This window comes from Urocitellus parryii, chromosome 15 (genome assembly GCF_045843805.1).
Source record: "Urocitellus parryii isolate mUroPar1 chromosome 15, mUroPar1.hap1, whole genome shotgun sequence".
Classification (NCBI taxonomy): Eukaryota; Metazoa; Chordata; class Mammalia; order Rodentia; family Sciuridae; genus Urocitellus; species Urocitellus parryii.
The window spans coordinates 14,197,665-14,215,705 of NC_135545.1; the positions used below are offsets into that span (position 1 = coordinate 14,197,665).

The 18,041-nt window shown below is 60.3% G+C and overlaps 1 protein-coding gene across 8 annotated transcripts in view; it reads right to left on the bottom strand.

The window, feature by feature from the left end:
* The window catches only part of Actn4 (actinin alpha 4), a 69,784-nt gene that overhangs the window by 10,147 nt on the left and 41,596 nt on the right, over positions 1-18,041 (bottom strand). For 4 of the 8 annotated variants that reach the window (XM_026412119.2, XM_026412116.2, XM_026412117.2 and 1 more), the window contains 10 exons: positions 14,948-15,062; positions 14,626-14,745; positions 11,929-12,015; positions 11,020-11,107; positions 8,747-8,825; positions 7,609-7,690; positions 6,850-6,935; positions 3,255-3,347; positions 1,919-2,149; positions 1,281-1,428 (listed from right to left, as the gene is read on the bottom strand). In XM_026412119.2, coding sequence (XP_026267904.1) covers positions 1,281-1,428; positions 1,919-2,149; positions 3,255-3,347; positions 6,850-6,935; positions 7,609-7,690; positions 8,747-8,825; positions 11,020-11,107; positions 11,929-12,015; positions 14,626-14,745; positions 14,948-15,062 — 1,129 coding nt within the window. Of the gene's footprint in view, positions 1-1,280; positions 1,429-1,918; positions 2,150-3,254; positions 3,348-3,864; positions 3,940-4,257; positions 4,394-5,857; positions 5,944-6,849; positions 6,936-7,608; positions 7,691-8,746; positions 8,826-9,891; positions 9,999-11,019; positions 11,108-11,928; positions 12,016-14,625; positions 14,746-14,947; positions 15,063-18,041 lie in introns of those variants that run through there. The other 4 variants (XM_077793371.1, XM_026412121.2, XM_077793369.1 and 1 more) reach the window with 3 other exon arrangements.

The following is an 18,041-nucleotide window of genomic DNA, read 5'->3' on the forward strand; positions in this document are numbered from 1 at the left end:
CACTTTATGAGGCACAGGAGAGGGGCCTGCACCCCCCGTCCCTGCCTGGCCAGCTTCCTGGCCTTGCCATGTGTCCCTGGTAGAGAGGACCAGGGGATCGCTGTGGATCTGGCACTGCTGTTGGAGAAGAGCAGGCTGAGCTCATGTGAAGGGCACGAGCTGGCCACAGCCAGGGACAGGTGAGGTGGGCACAGGCCTGTGGGACATGTGGAGCTGCCACGGAACCTCTTGGGACAGGGGTGGGGTGGCCTGCCCACACAGCAGGGTGGACAGTGGCTAGCAGAGGTCCCAGAGGCTGGACGGAGATTCCGTGAGGAGTGAGGGGCAGAAGAGCCCAGGACCACACCAGGCGAGAAGGGGGATCAGCTGGGCCATGGTGGCAGGAGGGGCAGGAGGGCCAGCAGGGCCAGCAGGGCCAGGAGGCAGTATGGGCCAAGAGCAGGAGCCAGGAGCCTGTGGAGGGCTTTTTTGTTTGTCCCCCACATTCCCACCACACCAGAGCTGGGCTGAACCCAGGGCCTCCGTGAACCCCGCCCCTGGCCTGTGCTGGCTTTTCTTTTCTGGCTTTCCCAGGACTGGTAGTTTTCTGGCCCCTAGAATCTGGAATCTCAACCATGGTGTGGGTCCCGACCGAGGGCCAGGGACGTGATGGAATTCTACATCCCGAGCCAAGGCACAGGCAGCTCCGGGGCCGCCGGGAAACAGGAGGCGACACGAATTCTCTCCAAGGGGACCCATCTTGCAGGGGTCCAGGTCCCTGGCAGGAGGCCCTGAGGCAGGGCAAGGAGGGGCTCCTGCACGTGGCTGGCAGCCAGCGAGCGCCACCGCAGGTCCCACAGCAGAGCCAGAGGCAGCTGGGAACACGCGAGCTCTTCAGCATGCGGCACCAGCAGTGTGAGACGGGGGCAGACTGTCCCAACACGGTGCCAGGGACAGGACAGCCCTGCCCATATGCCTGACCTGGATGGGGATGGGAACTGCCTCAGAGAAGCCACAGCACAGTCACTTGCCTAAAGAGCAGGAAAGGGCTTGGCTGCATTCCTGGATGACTGACTCTTCATGACCCAGGAAGAGGCCTGTAATAATCTCTGAGGCCAGCGCAGGTTGGGCAAGAAGGAAGACATGGCCCAGGTGCGCCCTGCTGCCTGGGGCTGGACGAGTCCCAAAGCAGCTTTACACAAGACAGGAAAGGGGCTGGACACAAAGACCCTGCACAGCAGGGGCCCCAGGTGTGCGTGCGTGTGTGCACATCTGAGCAGGAACGGGGAAGAGGGCCGTACCGTCAGTCCAGGCCTCGTGGATGGAGGCCTTTTGCCGGAACTTCTCCGCCAGGTGGTCGAGCCGCTCTAGCCTGCGGATCTCATTCAGCAGCCACTCCTCATAGCCCTTCTCCGCCTGCTCCAGGTGCTGCCAGCCATTGTTGATGTCCTGTGGGGGCAGGAGAGGGCAGGGCTGTCATAGGAGGCTGCGGAAGGTCAGCGGCGGGGCCACAGTCCTGCTCGACCACCCCTTGCCGTGTCCAGGTGCCAAGAGCCCAGCACACTCGGTCCCTGGGTTCCTCTGCATTAACTGAATGAGTCTGTGAACTGGAGAGCGAGTGAATGGATGGACGGACAGAGGGATGCTGTGGGTGAGGTTATGGAGCCAGAGGTGACCCTCGATCCTAGGATCACAGCAACCTAGGGGTCCAAATTCAAACTTCCACACAAACTACTCAAGTGTGACATCCAGGGAGCAATGGGGTGTGGGGCAGTGTGAAGTGACCCTCAGCCAGCCTGCCCCAGAGGCCATGTGTTCTGGTTGAGGGAGACGTGCTAGCCGAGCAGCAGGCCATGCCCAAGGGCTGTTCTGAGCTGCCGCTGCCCCTCCCAGCTGCTCTTCAGTCCCGCGGGCATGGCCCCCTGGGGCGGGCGCTCACCGAGACCATCCTGCCCTCGGAGGGCATGAAGGCTGGCCGGTTGCTGAGGCGCAGCTTGGTCTGCAGCGTGTTGAAGTTGATCTCCAGCTGGCACTTCTCCTGCACCTTGGGCGGCTTGTGCACGCGCCGGTAGTCGCGGAAATCCTCCAGCTTCTGCTGCATCTCCTGGATGGTCTTCTGGGGCACGCGGTCCTCTAGCCAGGGAATGGTGCGCCGGATCCACTCCAGGAGCTGCAGGCCCACAAGCAGCTGTGGTGACCCTTGCAGGGGGCAGAGTGCCCACGGCCTGCCCCCAGCTATGGAGCGTGGGACCTGGACCACTGTGGGCCTGCCCCCAGGGCTTCTCCTCCTCCCCAGCCTGGCTCTCCCATGAGTCCTGTAGGGACCCCACAGCACAGGATTCTGGGAACAAGGCCTCCCAGGAACCCCCGTGCGGTTCTTGGCTGTACCTCTTGCCTCTTTGCCAGGTCCACACGGGCAGCTCAACAAACACCCCTCCTCAGAAGCCCCCTCCTTGCTGTCAGGTGACCCACTAGCCCTGGCTTCCCTGAGCTTATCTAAGAGCTTCTCTGCCTGGTTCAGGGATGGTAAATGTCACAAGGGCAGGGGTCTGCGAGGGAGCATGGCCTGGGACCCAAAAAACATCAGAAACTTGAAAAAGAAAGTCACGTGTATTCCTAGCAGCTACTCTGATCTTTCTAGGACAATTCTAGGAAGGGAAAGCCAGCCACTGTCTATTGGAGAGCACTTGGGGAAGTGGCTCCAAACGCCAACCCCAGCCAAGTGAGGGGGCCGAGGACAGAAGCGTCTGCCTGAGAGTGCACCTTGACGCTCGGGCAGAGTCCCTCGCAGGCAATGGCGGGGGACCCGGGAGCTCCGCTCTTTGCCCTGCCTGGTGTTGGGAAGGACGGCTGCAGCACTGGGGATGGGGCACAGGCTCGTGTGTGGCAGGCAAGAGCTCGAGCACCGGGCCTCACCCCAGTTTGGCTTTTGTAAAATGTGTAGGCAAAATAAAAAGTTGGCCGCCCTAGATTGTTGTCAGATACTTGTCGAAATCTTCTGGTCTGTGAAATCTCAAAGGCTGGAAACCACTGGCCTCCGAAGAACAGTCACGTGACTGCTGAGCATCTCTGCAGGAAAAGCTGGCTGCGACAGGGACCAGGCTCTGACCCTGTACCACCAGGTCAAAGGGCCGTGCCCCGACCCGGCGACCGCACGCCCTGTGCCCTCCTGCGCTCTGCATCTCCCTACTAGGGCTGCGGGGACCTCTGGCCAAGAGCAACAAGAGCTGTCAGCAAAGCTGCGGGGCCAGCAGGGCAGGGACATAAGCACTCACGTCGCTGGCCAGCCGCTCGTAGTCCTCCATCAGGTGCTCGTTCTCCTGGTTGACGGCGAGCACCTTGCAGATGCGGTTGGCCGCGGTCTCGGCCTGGGACGGGAGAAGTGCAGAGTCAGGACTGCCTCAGGCTTGGGGACCCTCCCGCCAACAGCGTGTCCCTTGAAAGCAGCTTGTCCATGGCCCTCAGAGAACTTCCCGAGGGGGAAGGAAAGAAAGTGCAACTGCATCAGGACGACTGGGCCCTGCGTGCTCCTACAGGAGCCTCTTGTCCTGAGAACAAGCCCTCGCAAGAGTCCCCACGAAGAGGGGCGCTGGGGCTGCAGTGGGCCCAAGTCCTGGAGGAGCCTCGGGTGGACAACAGCTGGAGGGAGCCACAGGGGGCTCTGGCCCCAGGAGCAGCCAGCGTGTGGGTACAACACGCCCGGTCCCCTCTCCTCCCCTCGGGCGGGTGTTACCACCTCGCAGGGGCAGAAATCAGCTGTGGGCAGAAGGGGTCGTGGCTCTGGAGAACACAGCGTGGGCAGCAGGGAGCAGGCCCTGCCTTCTCTGTGGGGGGAGCGCAGGTGTGAGCAGGAGGGAGGTGCCACACCAGGGAGAGGCCAGGTACCTTTCAGGAAGCACAGAAAGGGTCCAAGAGGAGTTGAAACGGCAACAGAACAGGAACAGAAATAGTGAGGAGGGTCTACAGAGCGACGGGAGGAAAACAGAGAGGCTCGGGAGACGGCTCCAGGCACTCGGCCTGGCCTCTCCCATCCACACTGCAGGGCAGGCAGGGAGGGCACAGCCAGCCAGGCCAGCGTGAGCGCGTGCACACACAAGGGCACACACCCTGCACCCTGCCGCAGGACACGCCAGGGACCTCAGGCAGTGCCCCTCAGAAGTGAGCTCTCGGGACCTCAGCTGGTGACACCAGCCCCAGTGCGCAGGAAGCACAGCCAGGGCAGCAGCCGGCGGGGGGGGGGGGGGGGGGGGGGCGCGGGTCGCGGGGTCAGTTTCTGACCCCTAATGGGCAGTGACATCTGGCACCCCAAGCTTAAATCCACTCTCCACCAGGATGCTGCTGGTCACAGGGATGTGGGGTCACTGGATTCCTGGCAGCCAGCCCGGGGGTCGTGTGCTCAGGGCTGGTGAGTGAACTGAGTAAAGGAAGAAAGAGGCCGTGTTTACGGATGACCAGGAAAGAGGGCCACTCAAGGCCAGGCTGCGGTGACCTTGCAGTTATGAAACAAAAATCCCAGAAAGCACCCTTAAGAGAGAGATGGGACCAATCTCTGGGACCACAGCAATAACAGGCACCACGAGGCGTCCTGAGAGGTGAATTCACAGCCGGAGGCCGGCGCCCCCTGAGTCTAGCACTCTCCTTCCAGGACAGGCCCGTGTCTCCTCCACAGGAGGGGCTGCAGCAAGCTTCTAGGCCCAGCTGCCCAGAAACCTCCCACCACTCTGACCCGCCTTTCTGTCAGCCCCTGCTCCCACAATCCCTCGGAACCCTCGACCACCACCAGAGTTCAGCTCCGAGCACAGGGGCGTCCGAGGAAGAGGAACAGCCACCTGGTGAGGGCGGCGTGGTGGGCAGGTCTGCAGTGAGGACCCTCCTCCCAGGGGAGGATGCGTCCTCCCTAGGTGTCCCTGGCCTGTGCCCTCCAGCAGAACATGGCAGACATCAGCCCCAGTCTCAGGCCAGTAGAAGGGAAAGGGGCTCCACCTGGTCATGTGGCCAGGGGGACAGAAAACACCACCCGTGCCCACCTGGCAGGGCAGGGGCAACCCCACTGGCCACTGGAGTCCTTGGCCACTCACAGAACACTGGCTATACCTGCAGGGCCTTGTTTACCCCAGAACAATCCTGTAAGAGGGGCTACCGCGAGCCCCATTTCATAGATGGGGAAACGGAGGGACGTGCCTTATCCAAGGCCACAATGACACAAGGTGGTCTACAGAAGGCAGCAGGAGCTGTGGTCCTGGGACTTTAGAGTCCCACTTCTTCTTTAAACAAGGACTGATTCCTCGTCCTCTGCACCAAAGGCGGACACAAAGTTAGCGGAACACACCGCTGCCCGCGATGCTTCAGAGACCAGGGAGGGCACAGAGGCACCAAACGAGAGCCCCCGAGGGGCCAGGGGTGGCATACGGTCAGCAGGCTCAGGGAAAGGTGCCTGTGGGCACCTCTGCCAGCTCTACCCAAGCGGGCTCGGCTTCTGGAGGGCGGCTGGGAGAGCAGGGAGCTCCAGAGAAGGCCAGCCTGCACAGCTGAGCCCGGTGGGGCCAGGGGCCAGCAGGCGGGAGGCCCTGAGAAGGATGCTGCGTGGTCCCATCCCAGCTCTGCCACCTACTGTGGCACGGGCTTCTCCTTGTCTGAGCAGGACGTTCCGCCTACTCACTAGGTGGGCTGCAAACAGAGCACCTCTGGGGACCCTGTGGAAGTCCCACACAAACGGCGGGAGGCACTGGGGACACCAAGTCACGGGACATCTGTCCTGGGTGGCCCTTCTGGTGCCCTGCTTAGCCAGGGCTCTGACCATATGTGAACAGTGGTGACGTAGGGTGACAGAGGGCAAGTCCGCAGCCACAGCAGCAAGGGTCCTCCCACCCTGGCTCACCTTCTGGGCCCCCGAGAAAGCGTGGTAGAAGCAGGACACGTAAGTCATGATGGCCTTCTCATCTGGCCTCAGAGTGCCCACAATATCTGCGCAGAGAGAGAGGGAGAGAGAGAGAGAGGCAGAGAGAGTGAAAGACGCAGGCAGGGAGCCGGCCGGCCCGAGGCTCATGCGGGAGGAACAGCTTGCTCTGGACTGGAAGCCAGCCCCCCAGGCCCGGGTGGTGCGGCTGCCTGGTGAGCAGAGGGAGAAAGGTCTGGATAAGCTGCTTCCTTTCCAAACCAGGACTCTGTGAAAGCAGCTTTGTCTGGGGCTGGAGGAACCAAGGCAGACTTATTTTCTGAAAATGTAAGCAGGGGCTTACATGTTGGGTGCGACTCCTTACTCCTAGTGTTCTTCTACACCTCCTCGTCCCAGACTACGACGAGCCCCAACACTCTGGCCTCGTATCTCATTCTTCCCCTCACTCTCTTTAGCCTTTCCTTGTAAAAGCTAATCCTTGCCTCAGGGCCTTTGCACCTGCCTCACTCTCTTTCTGGAATGCCTTCAACATAATCTTCAGTCCTTCTCCTCACCCCAAGAGCCTGCTCACATCACCCCTTCCTGTTCACGGCCAGTTAAGTCACCACAGCTATCTCTAGGCCACCATCCTGTCCCAAGTCCTCTACCACACTTCTCGCCACATGAAATAATTTTGTGTGCTAACCTATGGTGGTTACAGCCAGGGCGTCCACGCTCACAGAGCAGGGAACCTGCCTGACTGGCAACAACTCTGTCCTCACTGCCTAGAACACAGCCTGGCACGGCCAGGCACCCGACAGACACTAGAGCAAAGACTGAACAGGCAGCGATGCCCAGGAGTGGGGGGGGGTGGCTTCCAGTCGGAGAGAGGCCACTGCCGTCTGCAAGAGAAATGAGGTGAGCGTGGGAGGCGAAAGGCAGCGGCGGCATTGGGCAGCGGCGGCGAGGAGGGCCTGCCCGGCCCTGCCCGGTACCTTCTGCGCTCCTGAGAAGGCATGGTAGAAGCTGGACACATAGGTCATTATGGCCTTCTCGTCGGGCCGGGCCGTGTTCACGATGTCTGCAAGTGAACGACAGGGGTTAAGCCGCCCGAGCAGGCTCCCGAGGCCACGCTGTCCTGGGAGAGGACCCTCAGAACTGATTGGGGCACCCACGGGTCTGGGTGCACCCTCCGCCCCGACCCCCGGGATCTCAGGAAAGGCCAAGGCTGTGGGAACTGGATCAGAAGGAGGCCACTTCCTCTCTGAGGGTGGCCTCGAGGGGCTGAAGGACAGTCAACTCCAGGGGCCACCAGAGGCCAGAGACATGGGTCCTGGTTGGGGGTGGTGCTGGCTGGAGTGAGGCCGGAAAAGGAAAAAACAAAATTCCACCCTGGCGGCCTGGACAGCAGGCGGGGGTGGGCGGCCGGCTGGGCGCAGGAAGCCGGAGCCAGTGCGCCGTGGCCAACCACCCTGCCCCAGGCCCAGAGAGCCGCCCCCCAGCTCTTCCCTCCCGCCCTTCTCCACCCCACAGAGACCTGGTGGGCTCTCGCTGCCCCTGCTCCAGGACCAGGGTGATGCGCTGTCCAGGTGTCCAGTGCACCAGGACTTATTCAGCCCTCCCCCGACTCCACCGGCTGAGCTCCCTGAGGTTACCCCCAAGGTCAGGTGAGGCTGCGGGCCCTGGCCCAGTGCCAGGCCAGACAGGCGAGGCGGGAAAGAAAGGTGGTCACTGAACCAAAAGGACATACTGACCCTCTGCATCCAGCATCTTGGGGATATCGAGGTATTTCTCAGCCACTTCGAAGGCATTGTTCAGGTTGGTGACTGGATCGTCCTGTGGGGGCAAGGGGGACAGGAAGCAGTCAGGGGTAGGACACATGGGCTGAGGGCACAAGAGCTGACCTGGGAGTGGGGAGACCAAGGGCAGGAGTCCCCAGGTGAGCTGTCCAGGGACAGGAAGGCCAATGCCCGCCATGGGGCAAACCATGGAACTTTAAAAAATATTTTAGTTGTAAATGGATCTTTTATTTACTTATTTCTATGTGGTGCTGAGGATCGAACCCAGTGCCCCTCACTTGCCAGCAAATGCTCTGCCACTGAGCCAAAGCCCAGTGGAACTTTTCCTCCATGAAAACGCAGGTACGTACTTCCCACGGAGTTCCCAGCCACCGGTCAATCTGAGATTAACTTCCTGCCCTGAAACCCCACGGGTGCGGCCCAGGCCTGAGAGCGCACTGGGGCAGGTGTGGGGAGCGCCTGCGGCCCACCTCCTGGAGTGCCCCAGCCCCCCGGCCTCGCAGGCCCCCGTCCTCGCTTCCCCTTGTCGGTTTCTAGCTGGAGTGAGTCACATTCTCACTGTGACCAGAGCAGCTGCTCCTCCTCCAGGGCCCTCTCCAGCCCCTCCAGCTCAGGGGCACCGTCCTTCTGCAGGTGGCCCCCGGCTCGGCTCGCGGGGACAGCCTCCTGTGCTGGGTTTGCTGTGGACATGCTGCCCGCCTTCCCCAGAGCCGGGAGCTCTGAGAGCACGGGGCTGGCTCTCGCCCAGGAGGTGCTGGCCGGCGGTGACGGTTCAGAATCCCCCACTGTCCTCCCGGGGGCAGAGGGGGGTGCTGCCTAAACCAGAATCCAAGGAAGGGGAGTCAGAAGGCCTGAGGGACAGGCCCTAGGAGCCCTGGCTGCTGCAATACCCATGGAGGGAGACGGGACAATCCCTGAGGGACTCAGGGAGCAAGTCAGCCACCAAGCCAGAGACCCGGGGAGCGGGCACGAGTGCTCCCAGCCTGCCCAACGGAGCCAAGATCCAGCCAAGGAAGCGGACAGTGGACGGCCGCCCAGAGTCAGGGCCTCAGACTCAAGTGTGAGAGGCCACTGAGGGCAGCAGGAGACATACCTTTCTCAGCTTGTCGTACTCAATCAGCTCTGGCCGGTGCCGGTGGATCAGAGCGTTGAAGGCAAGACCGTCCTTCCAGCTGCAAATGAAAAGCAAAGGTTATCTCAGTGGCTCAGGAGGCTGAAGCAGGAGGATCGTGAGTTCAAGGCCAGCCTCAGCAATTTAGCAAGGCCCTGAGCAACTTGACAAGACCGTGTCTCTAAATAAAATATAAAAAAGGACTGGGGAGGGCTGGGGCTGCGGCTCAGTGGTAGAGCACCTGCCCAGCATGTGGGAGGCCCTGGGTTTGATTCTCAGCATTGCTTACAAATAAATGAATAAAATAAAGGCCCATCAATATCTTCAAAATTTTTTTTTAAAAAGGCGGGGCTGGGATGTGGCTCAGTAGTTAAGAGCCCCTACATTCAATCCCTGGTATATTAAAAAGAAAAGAAAAGAAAGCAAAGGTCATGAGGAGGGTGCCCTCACTGTGGTGGGAACATGGAATGGCACCAAAGCCGTTCTTAATTTCCAGGGTGGTGGTGAGGAGTAAATGAGTAAGTGCCTACACCAGTGTCTGACGCGTGACAAGGACTGTGTGACTGAGATGGCCTGACCCTCTGAGCACTGTATACCCAAGAGCCCTGAAGGAGACAGGCCCATTTCAGAGGAGCCCAGTGCCTGGGCTGTGTGACCCAGCCCCGTGGCTGACCTGACCCATGGAGGACTGTGGTCAGGGGCCGTGGCACAGGCCGGCAATCCCAGCTACCAGGGAGGATGAGTCAGGATCACAAGTTCAAGGCCAAGCCCAGGCAACACAGCAAGACACTGAATCAAAAATTATACATGCACACAAAAGGCAGGGATGCAGCCCAGTGGCAGCACACTTGCCCAGCACCCACACAGCCCTGCGTTTGAGCCCAGGCCTCCTGTGGCATGCAGGGGGTCTCTCCAGCAAAGAGATCCTCTACAGAGTCACAAGCTGGTCCTAAGATGGACTAGTTAGTTTCCTCTCTGAGATCCTTACTTAAAGAGCTGGTTCTTTCCGGGGTCAGGCTTAATGTCACCTGCTCAGAATGTCACCCCAGTTAGCGTTCTATTGCCTTGCTCAGTTGTAGCATATTTACACAGCACTTCTCACTCTCTGAAATGGCTGCACCGCGCACCTCCGACTGCTGCTCCCCTTGCCTTGGGGTCGACGGCCCACGGCAGGGCCTCATGGAAGCAGCATGTACTCCACAGATATTCACTGACTGAACACATAAACGAGTGAGAAGATCATCATCTGATGGCGAGGAAAGGAAGGAGACAGAGAGGAGTCATCAAGAGAGGGACCACGGCCAGGCACAGTGATGCACACCTGGAATCCCAGCAACTCGGGAGGCTGAGGCAGGAGGATTACAAATTCAAGGCCAGCCTCAGCAAATTAACAAGGACCTAAGAAGCTTAACAAGACCCTGTCTTAAAATAAAAAATAAAAAGGGCAGGGCGTGGTGGCAGCCTGTAATCCCAGCAGCTTGAGAGGCTGAGGCAGGAGGATTGCGAATTCAAAGCCAGCTTCAGCAACTCAGTGAGACCCTGTCTCTAAGTAAAATACAAAACAGGGCTGAGGATGTGGCTCAGAGGCCGAGTGCCCCTGAGTTCAATCTGCATTACCAAAAGAGAGAGACACACAGACAGGTGGGGGGACCACGGAGCATGTGCTATTAACATGGAGTATGGTGGGAAAGGCCCTCAATATCCAGCACAGGGCTCTGGAGAACATACCAGGACCCCTGTGGAACCTATGTGCCGCCCCAGAGGTTAGAGGGGCGAAGTCACGCACCAAGCAGGACCTGATCTGAGTCTGTGCCCTAACCAGAGGGCCGCCCCACCTCTCGTGTGGCTCTAGCCCTGCCTCCCTCGGTCACGGTGATATGTCTCACCCTCTCCCACCAGAGGGAGCGAGATCAAGCTGGGCCTGGTGCTGCTCATTTCCCCACCTCTAGAGAATAACGAAGGATCAGTCCTCAAGACGTTAATACAGGAGGAGCTTGGTTGTTGTTTCTAAGTCACCTTGCTTGGGGCAGAAGAAGGATCTAGAAGGCTGCAGGAGTGCTGGGCCTGCCTTCAGGTGGCCACTGCTTCCTCCTTGGAGAAGACCAGGCACCTTCCCGTGGGACCACAGGGGCTGGGACAGGGACACACTGAGGGCTGGTGTCTCATAGACCACAACAAAAGCACAGGAAGTGGGGCAGGCGGGAGGAAGCCCTGTGGCTCTGGGTGGCGACGGGGTGCCCAAGTCGTGTGCTCACCTGATGTGGAAGTTCTGCACGTTGACGTTCTTATATGGCGCCGTCTTTCTCTGGCACCAGAGGAGGAGCCCTTCCTTGGCAGAGGTCTCTGCAAAACACAGGGACCATGAGACGGGCTCAAAAATGGACCTCGGAACTTGACCCTCGGAGGACACCTAGCCTCAGGTCCGGGGCAAACACCACCTACGGCGGGAGGATGCCCACCCTTACAGTAGCAGACCCCCGCCCATCCCAGCTGCCAGCCCAGGGCAGTTGACCTCAGACTGGGAGTTCTGTAAGCTTCGGGAACACCCGTGTCCTGGTCATTCTGTGACCTAGCACCCAGGAGTCCCCTCCATAAAGTGGCCTGGCAGCTTTTCCCATCCTGTGGTGCACACGGGTAGCTGGAGGGAAGTGAAGCCCAATTCTGGATGGCCAGGGCCGACACCAGGTCCATGAGGACAAGACCCAAGGGTGGGGGGTTGGGCAGAGAGAGAACCAGACCAGGCCCAACTTGGCACTTAGTCTGTGACCAGAGTTCCTAGCTGTAGCTGGGTGTGGTGGAGCATGCCTGTGATCCCAGTGGCTTGGGAGGCTGAGGCAGGAGGATCGCAAGTTCAAAGCCAGCCTCAGCAACTTAGCAAGGCCCTGAGTAACTCAGTGAGACCGGTCTCTAAATAAAAAATTGAAAGGGGCCAGTCTCCCTTGCCCGCTTCATGGGGGCAGTGTGAGTCCACACCCTGGGGACCATGAGAACAAGGCCATGGGAGGGGGTGAGTGGCGAGGGAGGACTCTGTCAACTAACCACAGACTACTGTGAAAGGCCACCTCTGAGTCACCCCAATGAAGCAAGGAAGGGGCCTGAAGCACAAAGACAAAGCTTTGGGAACTGACGTGACCTGGGAGGCGGAAGGCGGCTGCCACCCTTACCTTCCACGGAGATGTCCTGGATGGCGAACCTGAGGATGATGGTCCAGATCATGCCCAGCGTCATCTTGGCGTTGCCGTCTACGATCTCTGCTCGGGGGAGGAGGGGGGCTGTTAGGCTGCAGGGAGGCTTGGCTCTCCCAGGCAGCCTTCCAGCCCCACCGGGAGACCAGCTCAGCTCTCCGCTGGACCCGGGCTGCCCGCCTGCCTCCCTGGGAGGAGGCGCCACGCGCTGAGAAGACTGTTTTAAAAGCCTGCAGCTGCCGGGTGCCTCGCGTCTCTGTGTGTCTCCTAGGCCATGAAGACCTCTTCCCCAGGGACCGCTCATTGTCATGGCCCAGCTACGGAACTGCTCCAGGAGGACTGTCCCAGGTGTGTGGCCTTCTGCTCACACCTATGCCATGGCACCTAAGCTCAGGCCCGATTCTGCTTGTAAGTGAAGGCCCTGCCCTCCGCTGAGCCGGGCTCTGATGGGTCAGTGCACGGGCTACTCAGCCGTGCTGGGGACCTCGGCTGCTGCCACCCTTGTTTGTGCCCCTGCCGTCTCCTCCTAACCCCTACAGTCAGGTCACCTCTTCACAGCAGCCAGGAGGGTCGGATCTGTGTCACACCCCTGCTAAAGATTCCACTGTGCCCAAGAGGACCCTGTGTTCCGCAGTGTGGCCCACAGGGTGACTGTCCCTCCCCCTCCTGGAATCCTCTGGCTGCTCAGCAAGCCAGGTTCTTCTTTGCTTCGAGGACCTCACACCTGTCCGGCGATGGAGGATGCCCCTGGGGCCTCTCCTCCCACGAGCCTTCACTCACTCACCCCTCACTGCCCGTCTCGAGCCTCACCCGGCCCCAGCTCCTCTGCTGCCCGTGTCTCAGCGGGACACAGGGGCCTGCAAACGAGTTCAGAGGACAGGAGAGAGCATCTGGGGACCGGCAAAGGCCGCTGCAGGAGCTGGGGAGGCCAGGCGCAGCCCCCCAGAAGCGGAAACCTGAGGGCGGGCGTGGCTGGAGGACGCAGGGGTCAGAAAGTGGAGGGGTGCACCTCCCAGGGACATACCCGGAAGAAAAGGGGCACTGACAGCCACAGGAGGACAGCGGGTGAACCGCAGCTGACCCCACAGCGGCTCTGGACTTCAGGTTCCAGGATGAGGAAATGCATGCCTGCTGCCCGAGGCAGGGAAGGGACCAGTGTCTGTCCTAATCTTGTCCCAGGGTCCAAGTCCCCAGACACAGACACTGAGCAGAGCCACCTGCTCCCTCCCAGTTGTGGGGCAAAGGCAGCTCTTCCTTCGGGGCAGCTATGGGGCCCCCACCAAGATACAGCCCTCCAGGGCAGGGGACAGCCCAATCCCACACACAGACACTGGAAGTGCAGGCTCAGGACGCGTCCACCAGCTGTTGTTTGACCTGCAGCTGTGCCCGAAGGCTTCCCCCTCTCGTAAACCCCACAAAGAAGCCATTCTCCCCCAACTGCCTGGCTATGTGGAAGGGCGGGGGCTGCGGCCAGGGCAGGGCCAAGTTCTCAGGTGGATGAGGCTTCATTAGGCTGCCCTCTAGCTTCATCCCAGGGCCCAGTGGTTACAGGGATTGGAAGGGAACCAAACTGGGCATGAATGGGAACATTTCAGATCAAGTTTTTCTCCAAATGAAACTGAGGCCGCCCGGTCTCTCCTCCAACCCCTTCTGTATTGACAGACGCACGTTTGAGCAAAACAAATGCAGCCATGAGCAGCACGGGCTGGAGCAGGGCCCAGGGGAGAGAGCCAGCAGGACAGAACATCTCTGGGCCTGACTGAAGTTTTGGGTTTTGATTTTTTTAAACAAACACCAACCACCTCGACTGTGGCATGCAGGGCTTGGCAGCCCTCCTGGGAGAGGTCCTGGGCCGGGGCAGGCCTTGGAACTATGCGTGCACATTCTGGCCCGGAGCTCTGGCCACACTCTCAGGGCCTGTCATTAATGGCAATTAGTTTTCTTTGTTTTTCTAAAAGCTGGGACAACACGGATGTCAGGGCAAGAAACCCTGCTCTAATGAGCAGAACTGGAGCCGGGGCTGCTGGGAGCGTCTGGGCTCCATCAGGCCTCAACTCATCTCCCAAAGCGTCCGGGAGCTCAACCCTGGGGCCCTGAGGATAGCCCACTGCCCCAGAGGGAGGGCACAGGGCTGGCGGAGTGGGGTCCACGGTATCCCTTCAGAACACAGCGGATCCTGGGGCAGTCCAAAGCCTGCTCTAGAAGTCTGGGCACTGACCTTTGTCCTTGTGCCCTTTCCCAACCCCCCGACTGGGGCCCTAGGCCCCTCCTCTCCTCTGCACTCCCTCCTGCCCACACACGCCAGGCAGGGCCCTGGTGGAGGTGCTCCTGGCACAGTGGGACTAGGTCACATGTCTGTCACTGTAGCTGGGTCCAGTGCAGGAACAAATGAGGGTGACCAGGGTCTAAGTCAAAGTCATTCCTCGCCCTGTCCCTCATGGCTGGGTCCATTACACTTCCCAGATTTGGACTGCACCCACCTGGACTTCCCTGCAAGGTGTGTGGGGTTGCTGGGCCCAGTATCCTATGGAGGGCAGTCACTGTGGTCACTGTGAATACACATTGGGGCTTCAACCCCAAGGGCTCCACTACTAGACCACTGCAGGTGCTCAGAATGCAATGTCAGCCTCAAGGTCAGGAACTCGGCTGGACCCAGCCTCCCTGTCAGGAGCTCACCTTCCGCTCCGATGGAGACCAGCTTGACCCCTTTGCTGGCGATGAAGTCCAGGGCTTTGTTCACGTTGTTGATCTTGTGCACCCGCATCTTCCCACGCTCGGGCTTAGGCAGCCGCTCCCCTGAGAGAAGCAGAGACGGAGCGGACAGCGCCTTAGTGTCCCCTGCTCTCCGACACCAGGCCCTGCTGGCCCTCCTGCCCACTCTGCCCCTGCCCACAGGCCAATGCCCAGACGCCGGGGGCAACGGGGCAGTGTCTCTGGGGCCCACTGTGACGAGGCACCAGTCCCCGTGCGGGTGGCACTGCATCAGTGGGAGGCTCACCTGAAATGACCTCCAGGAGCAGCATGAGCTTGAGCCCGTCGCGGAAGTCCTCGTCGATGTTCTCGATCTGCGTGCCCGCCTTGCGCAGGTGGGAGTTGCACCAGGCTGTGAAGGTCTGGGAGGTGGGACAGAGGGGCAGGGAGGGTCAGCCGGGCTGGTGTGGCTCTTACTAAAAGCGTAGGCTGAAGTCCAGGCCCAGGAGGGCAGAGGCTACCATGGGACACTGGCTCAGGACCAGGCCCTAGAGCCACCATCTATGTGCACACTGTTTGAGCTTTAGAGTAACCCGAGCAAAAATAAGGGAGCCGAGGCCCACGGCAGGGCTTGCACTTGAACCCACCCCGTCAAGCCTGCAGCAAGCGCCCTTTCCCCCACACCGAGCTCCCGTGAGGGAGCCCACGGTGCACCAGGCAGCAGCGCCCAAGGTGGCTCTTAAGTTCTACAACCCGATGGAGCAGCAGGTCCTACAGGTGGCAAACGACAGGCAGCACCCTACCCTCCAAGAGCTCAGGTCCTCGTTTCTAGGTGGACATAGCTCCTGGCCAAGCACTGGCTTCTTCCACTGACGAATGAGAGGCTGCAGAATCCCATCAGTGGCAGATAGGGCATGGCCCGAGAAGCCACCTATAAACGCAGTTTCCTCCCCATCTCCACACTCAGGGTGGCCCAGAGGCAAGCCTCTGAGCCCTGCACACGTCATGTAGTGGGGCTTCCTGTGGCCCAACACCCTGGCCTCTCTCTTCCCTATAGAACGTTCCATGTCCCACGCTTTTAATTTTTTTTTTTTTTTTTTGGTACTGGCGAATGAACCTAGGGACATTTTACCACTGAGCCATTCCCAGCCTTTTTTATTTTGAAATAACATTTCACTAAGTTGCTGGGATTCTCGGTGTGCACCTCGGAACCCCGCTCCCATCCTTCTGAATCGAACGCCTGACTTCTGACTTGACTTAGAGCGGGTGGGCAGGGGAGTGGGAAGCAGCTACATTTGAAGAGGAATCTCTGAGGATCGGCTGGAAGGTGGGGGCAGGGGACCCTGAACAGGAAGCCAGACCTGGATGCACCTATCATGATGGCAGACCCCCCAAGGACAGGGCCACTCAGCCCCGCCAGCTGGGGCATGTTATCAGACATCAGTGCCACAGAGGCAGCTCAGACCAGTTAATACCAACGTGTCCAGACAACTCTGGGCAAACTGGTCCTTACCCTTCTGCAGCAAGGTCTTCAGAACACCCCAAGCCCCAGGAGCCGCTGTGCCCCATGCCCCAAGCTGCCTCCTCAATCTGCAGGGCCAGCGCAGAAGTGGGCAGACTTCCAGGGACGTGCAAGAGCACATTCTATGCCCAGGACACAGGCAAAGGCCACATGGGGCAAGGGGGCTTCTGTGGGGCCTCCGGCCAAGGACCGCGTGCTCTGAGGACTCTCACCAAACCTGCTTATTCAGAGCTGATACAGGCCCCTCCCAAAGACACTGCCTAATCAGCACATACCCCATCCAGGGGCCCAGCTCCAGGCTTCAGACCACTCCCCCCTCCTCCTTGCCTGGGAGACAGACGCTGCTGTTTCCTTGGCCACCTTTGCCCTTATCACGCAGCCACCAGGCATGGGCACACACCTGTGACCCCAGCAACCTGAGAGGCTGAGGCCCTGAAGGGCTTAGTGAGACGCTGTCTTAAAACAAACAAAAAGGGCTGTGGGTGCGGCTGCAGGTAAAGTGGCCCTGGCTCCAACCCCAGGGCAGACCGGGCAGTGCCCTGAGCGCAGCTCCTCCTGGACTCCGCCCACTATCTCCCCGACAGGTGCCGACTCACAACACCGGTGGCCCTGAGCAGACACTTTGTGGCACCTGTGTAGTCTCTCAGGGGACAGGCCATAGGCAGGCTCTCACTGACGAGAATGTCCACTAGCCTTCCCAGCCCTGTTCCCCTGCTGCCCTGTACGACTCCGCAAACCCGGCCTAGCGCACTGGCTGTGGCTCCAGAGGGGCAGTTCTGCAGCCCTGGAAGGTCGCTTCCTCTCCTGTACAGATGTGCACACTGCCTGGGTCGTGGTCTCCCCCGGGGCTCCAGGCAAGAAAGCCCGCGGAGCGCACGGAGGGGCCCAGGCGGCAGCTGCTCCCTCCCTGCAGGGTCTCGGAAGCCCTCCTGCCTTGTCCAGAGTGCTTGCCCTGTTCCCTGCCTGCCCACGCCACCACGCGGTCCTTGGCACCTCTCGGGGAGACACCTCCTCCAGGCATCTGTCTTAATGCACAGAACGTGCGCAGGAGCCCTCTCCCACCTCGTGGGAATCCCACGGGGCGGAGGTGCTTTCCGTGGCTCAGGGCGCAATGCCTGCGCGGTGGGCAGAAGCCTGTGGTGCAGAGGACAGCAGCAGCAGGGGCTGGGCAGGAAGTGGCTGGGGATGTCCAGCCTCTGCTATTGCCTGTGCCTGAAAGATGCCCTTTGAAAACAAAGCGGCCAAGTCACATCCCTCAGCCTGTGGCTGCAAGACGGCAGCTCCCGAGGGTGGACCCCCATGGTGCTCCCACGCTGCCAGGAGCCCGGGCCTAGGCACCTGTCATCTGCAGGGGATGTGGGGGGGCACATGTCTAAAAGGCACTGCTCCTGGTCTCTGCCTGCCTGGGTCACCCACTGGGAGAGGCAGACCTGGGGCTGAACGGCAGCTCTGACTTCCTTGTCTTGCTTCCAACGGAGTGACTTTACTTACACAGCCCACTTCCTCCCCTGTGAAATTGGTTCATCAGAGTCCACCTCCTGCTGCTGTTGCACGGATGCCACCGGATGTGTGTGGACTGCACTCAAAGCCTCAGCACAGTCCCAGGCATGGAGTCTGCACCAGGTGAATCCCATACCTGCTCTCTGGCTGCTTCCGACCCAACATCCGGGAAAAGCAGGACCCCACCTCTGCTCTGTGAAGGCCCTCTGCCCTCTCCTGCAGCAGTGTGGAGGGAAATGTGATGTCCAGGGCCCCACACACAGTCCCCATTCCAACCTGCGGAGGCGCTGAGCGAACCTTGCCTCCTCAGGCCCAGGCCATCTGTCCTCCCAGAGTTGCTCACTACCTGCCCTCCAGCACATGCCCACCTCTGCCCCTC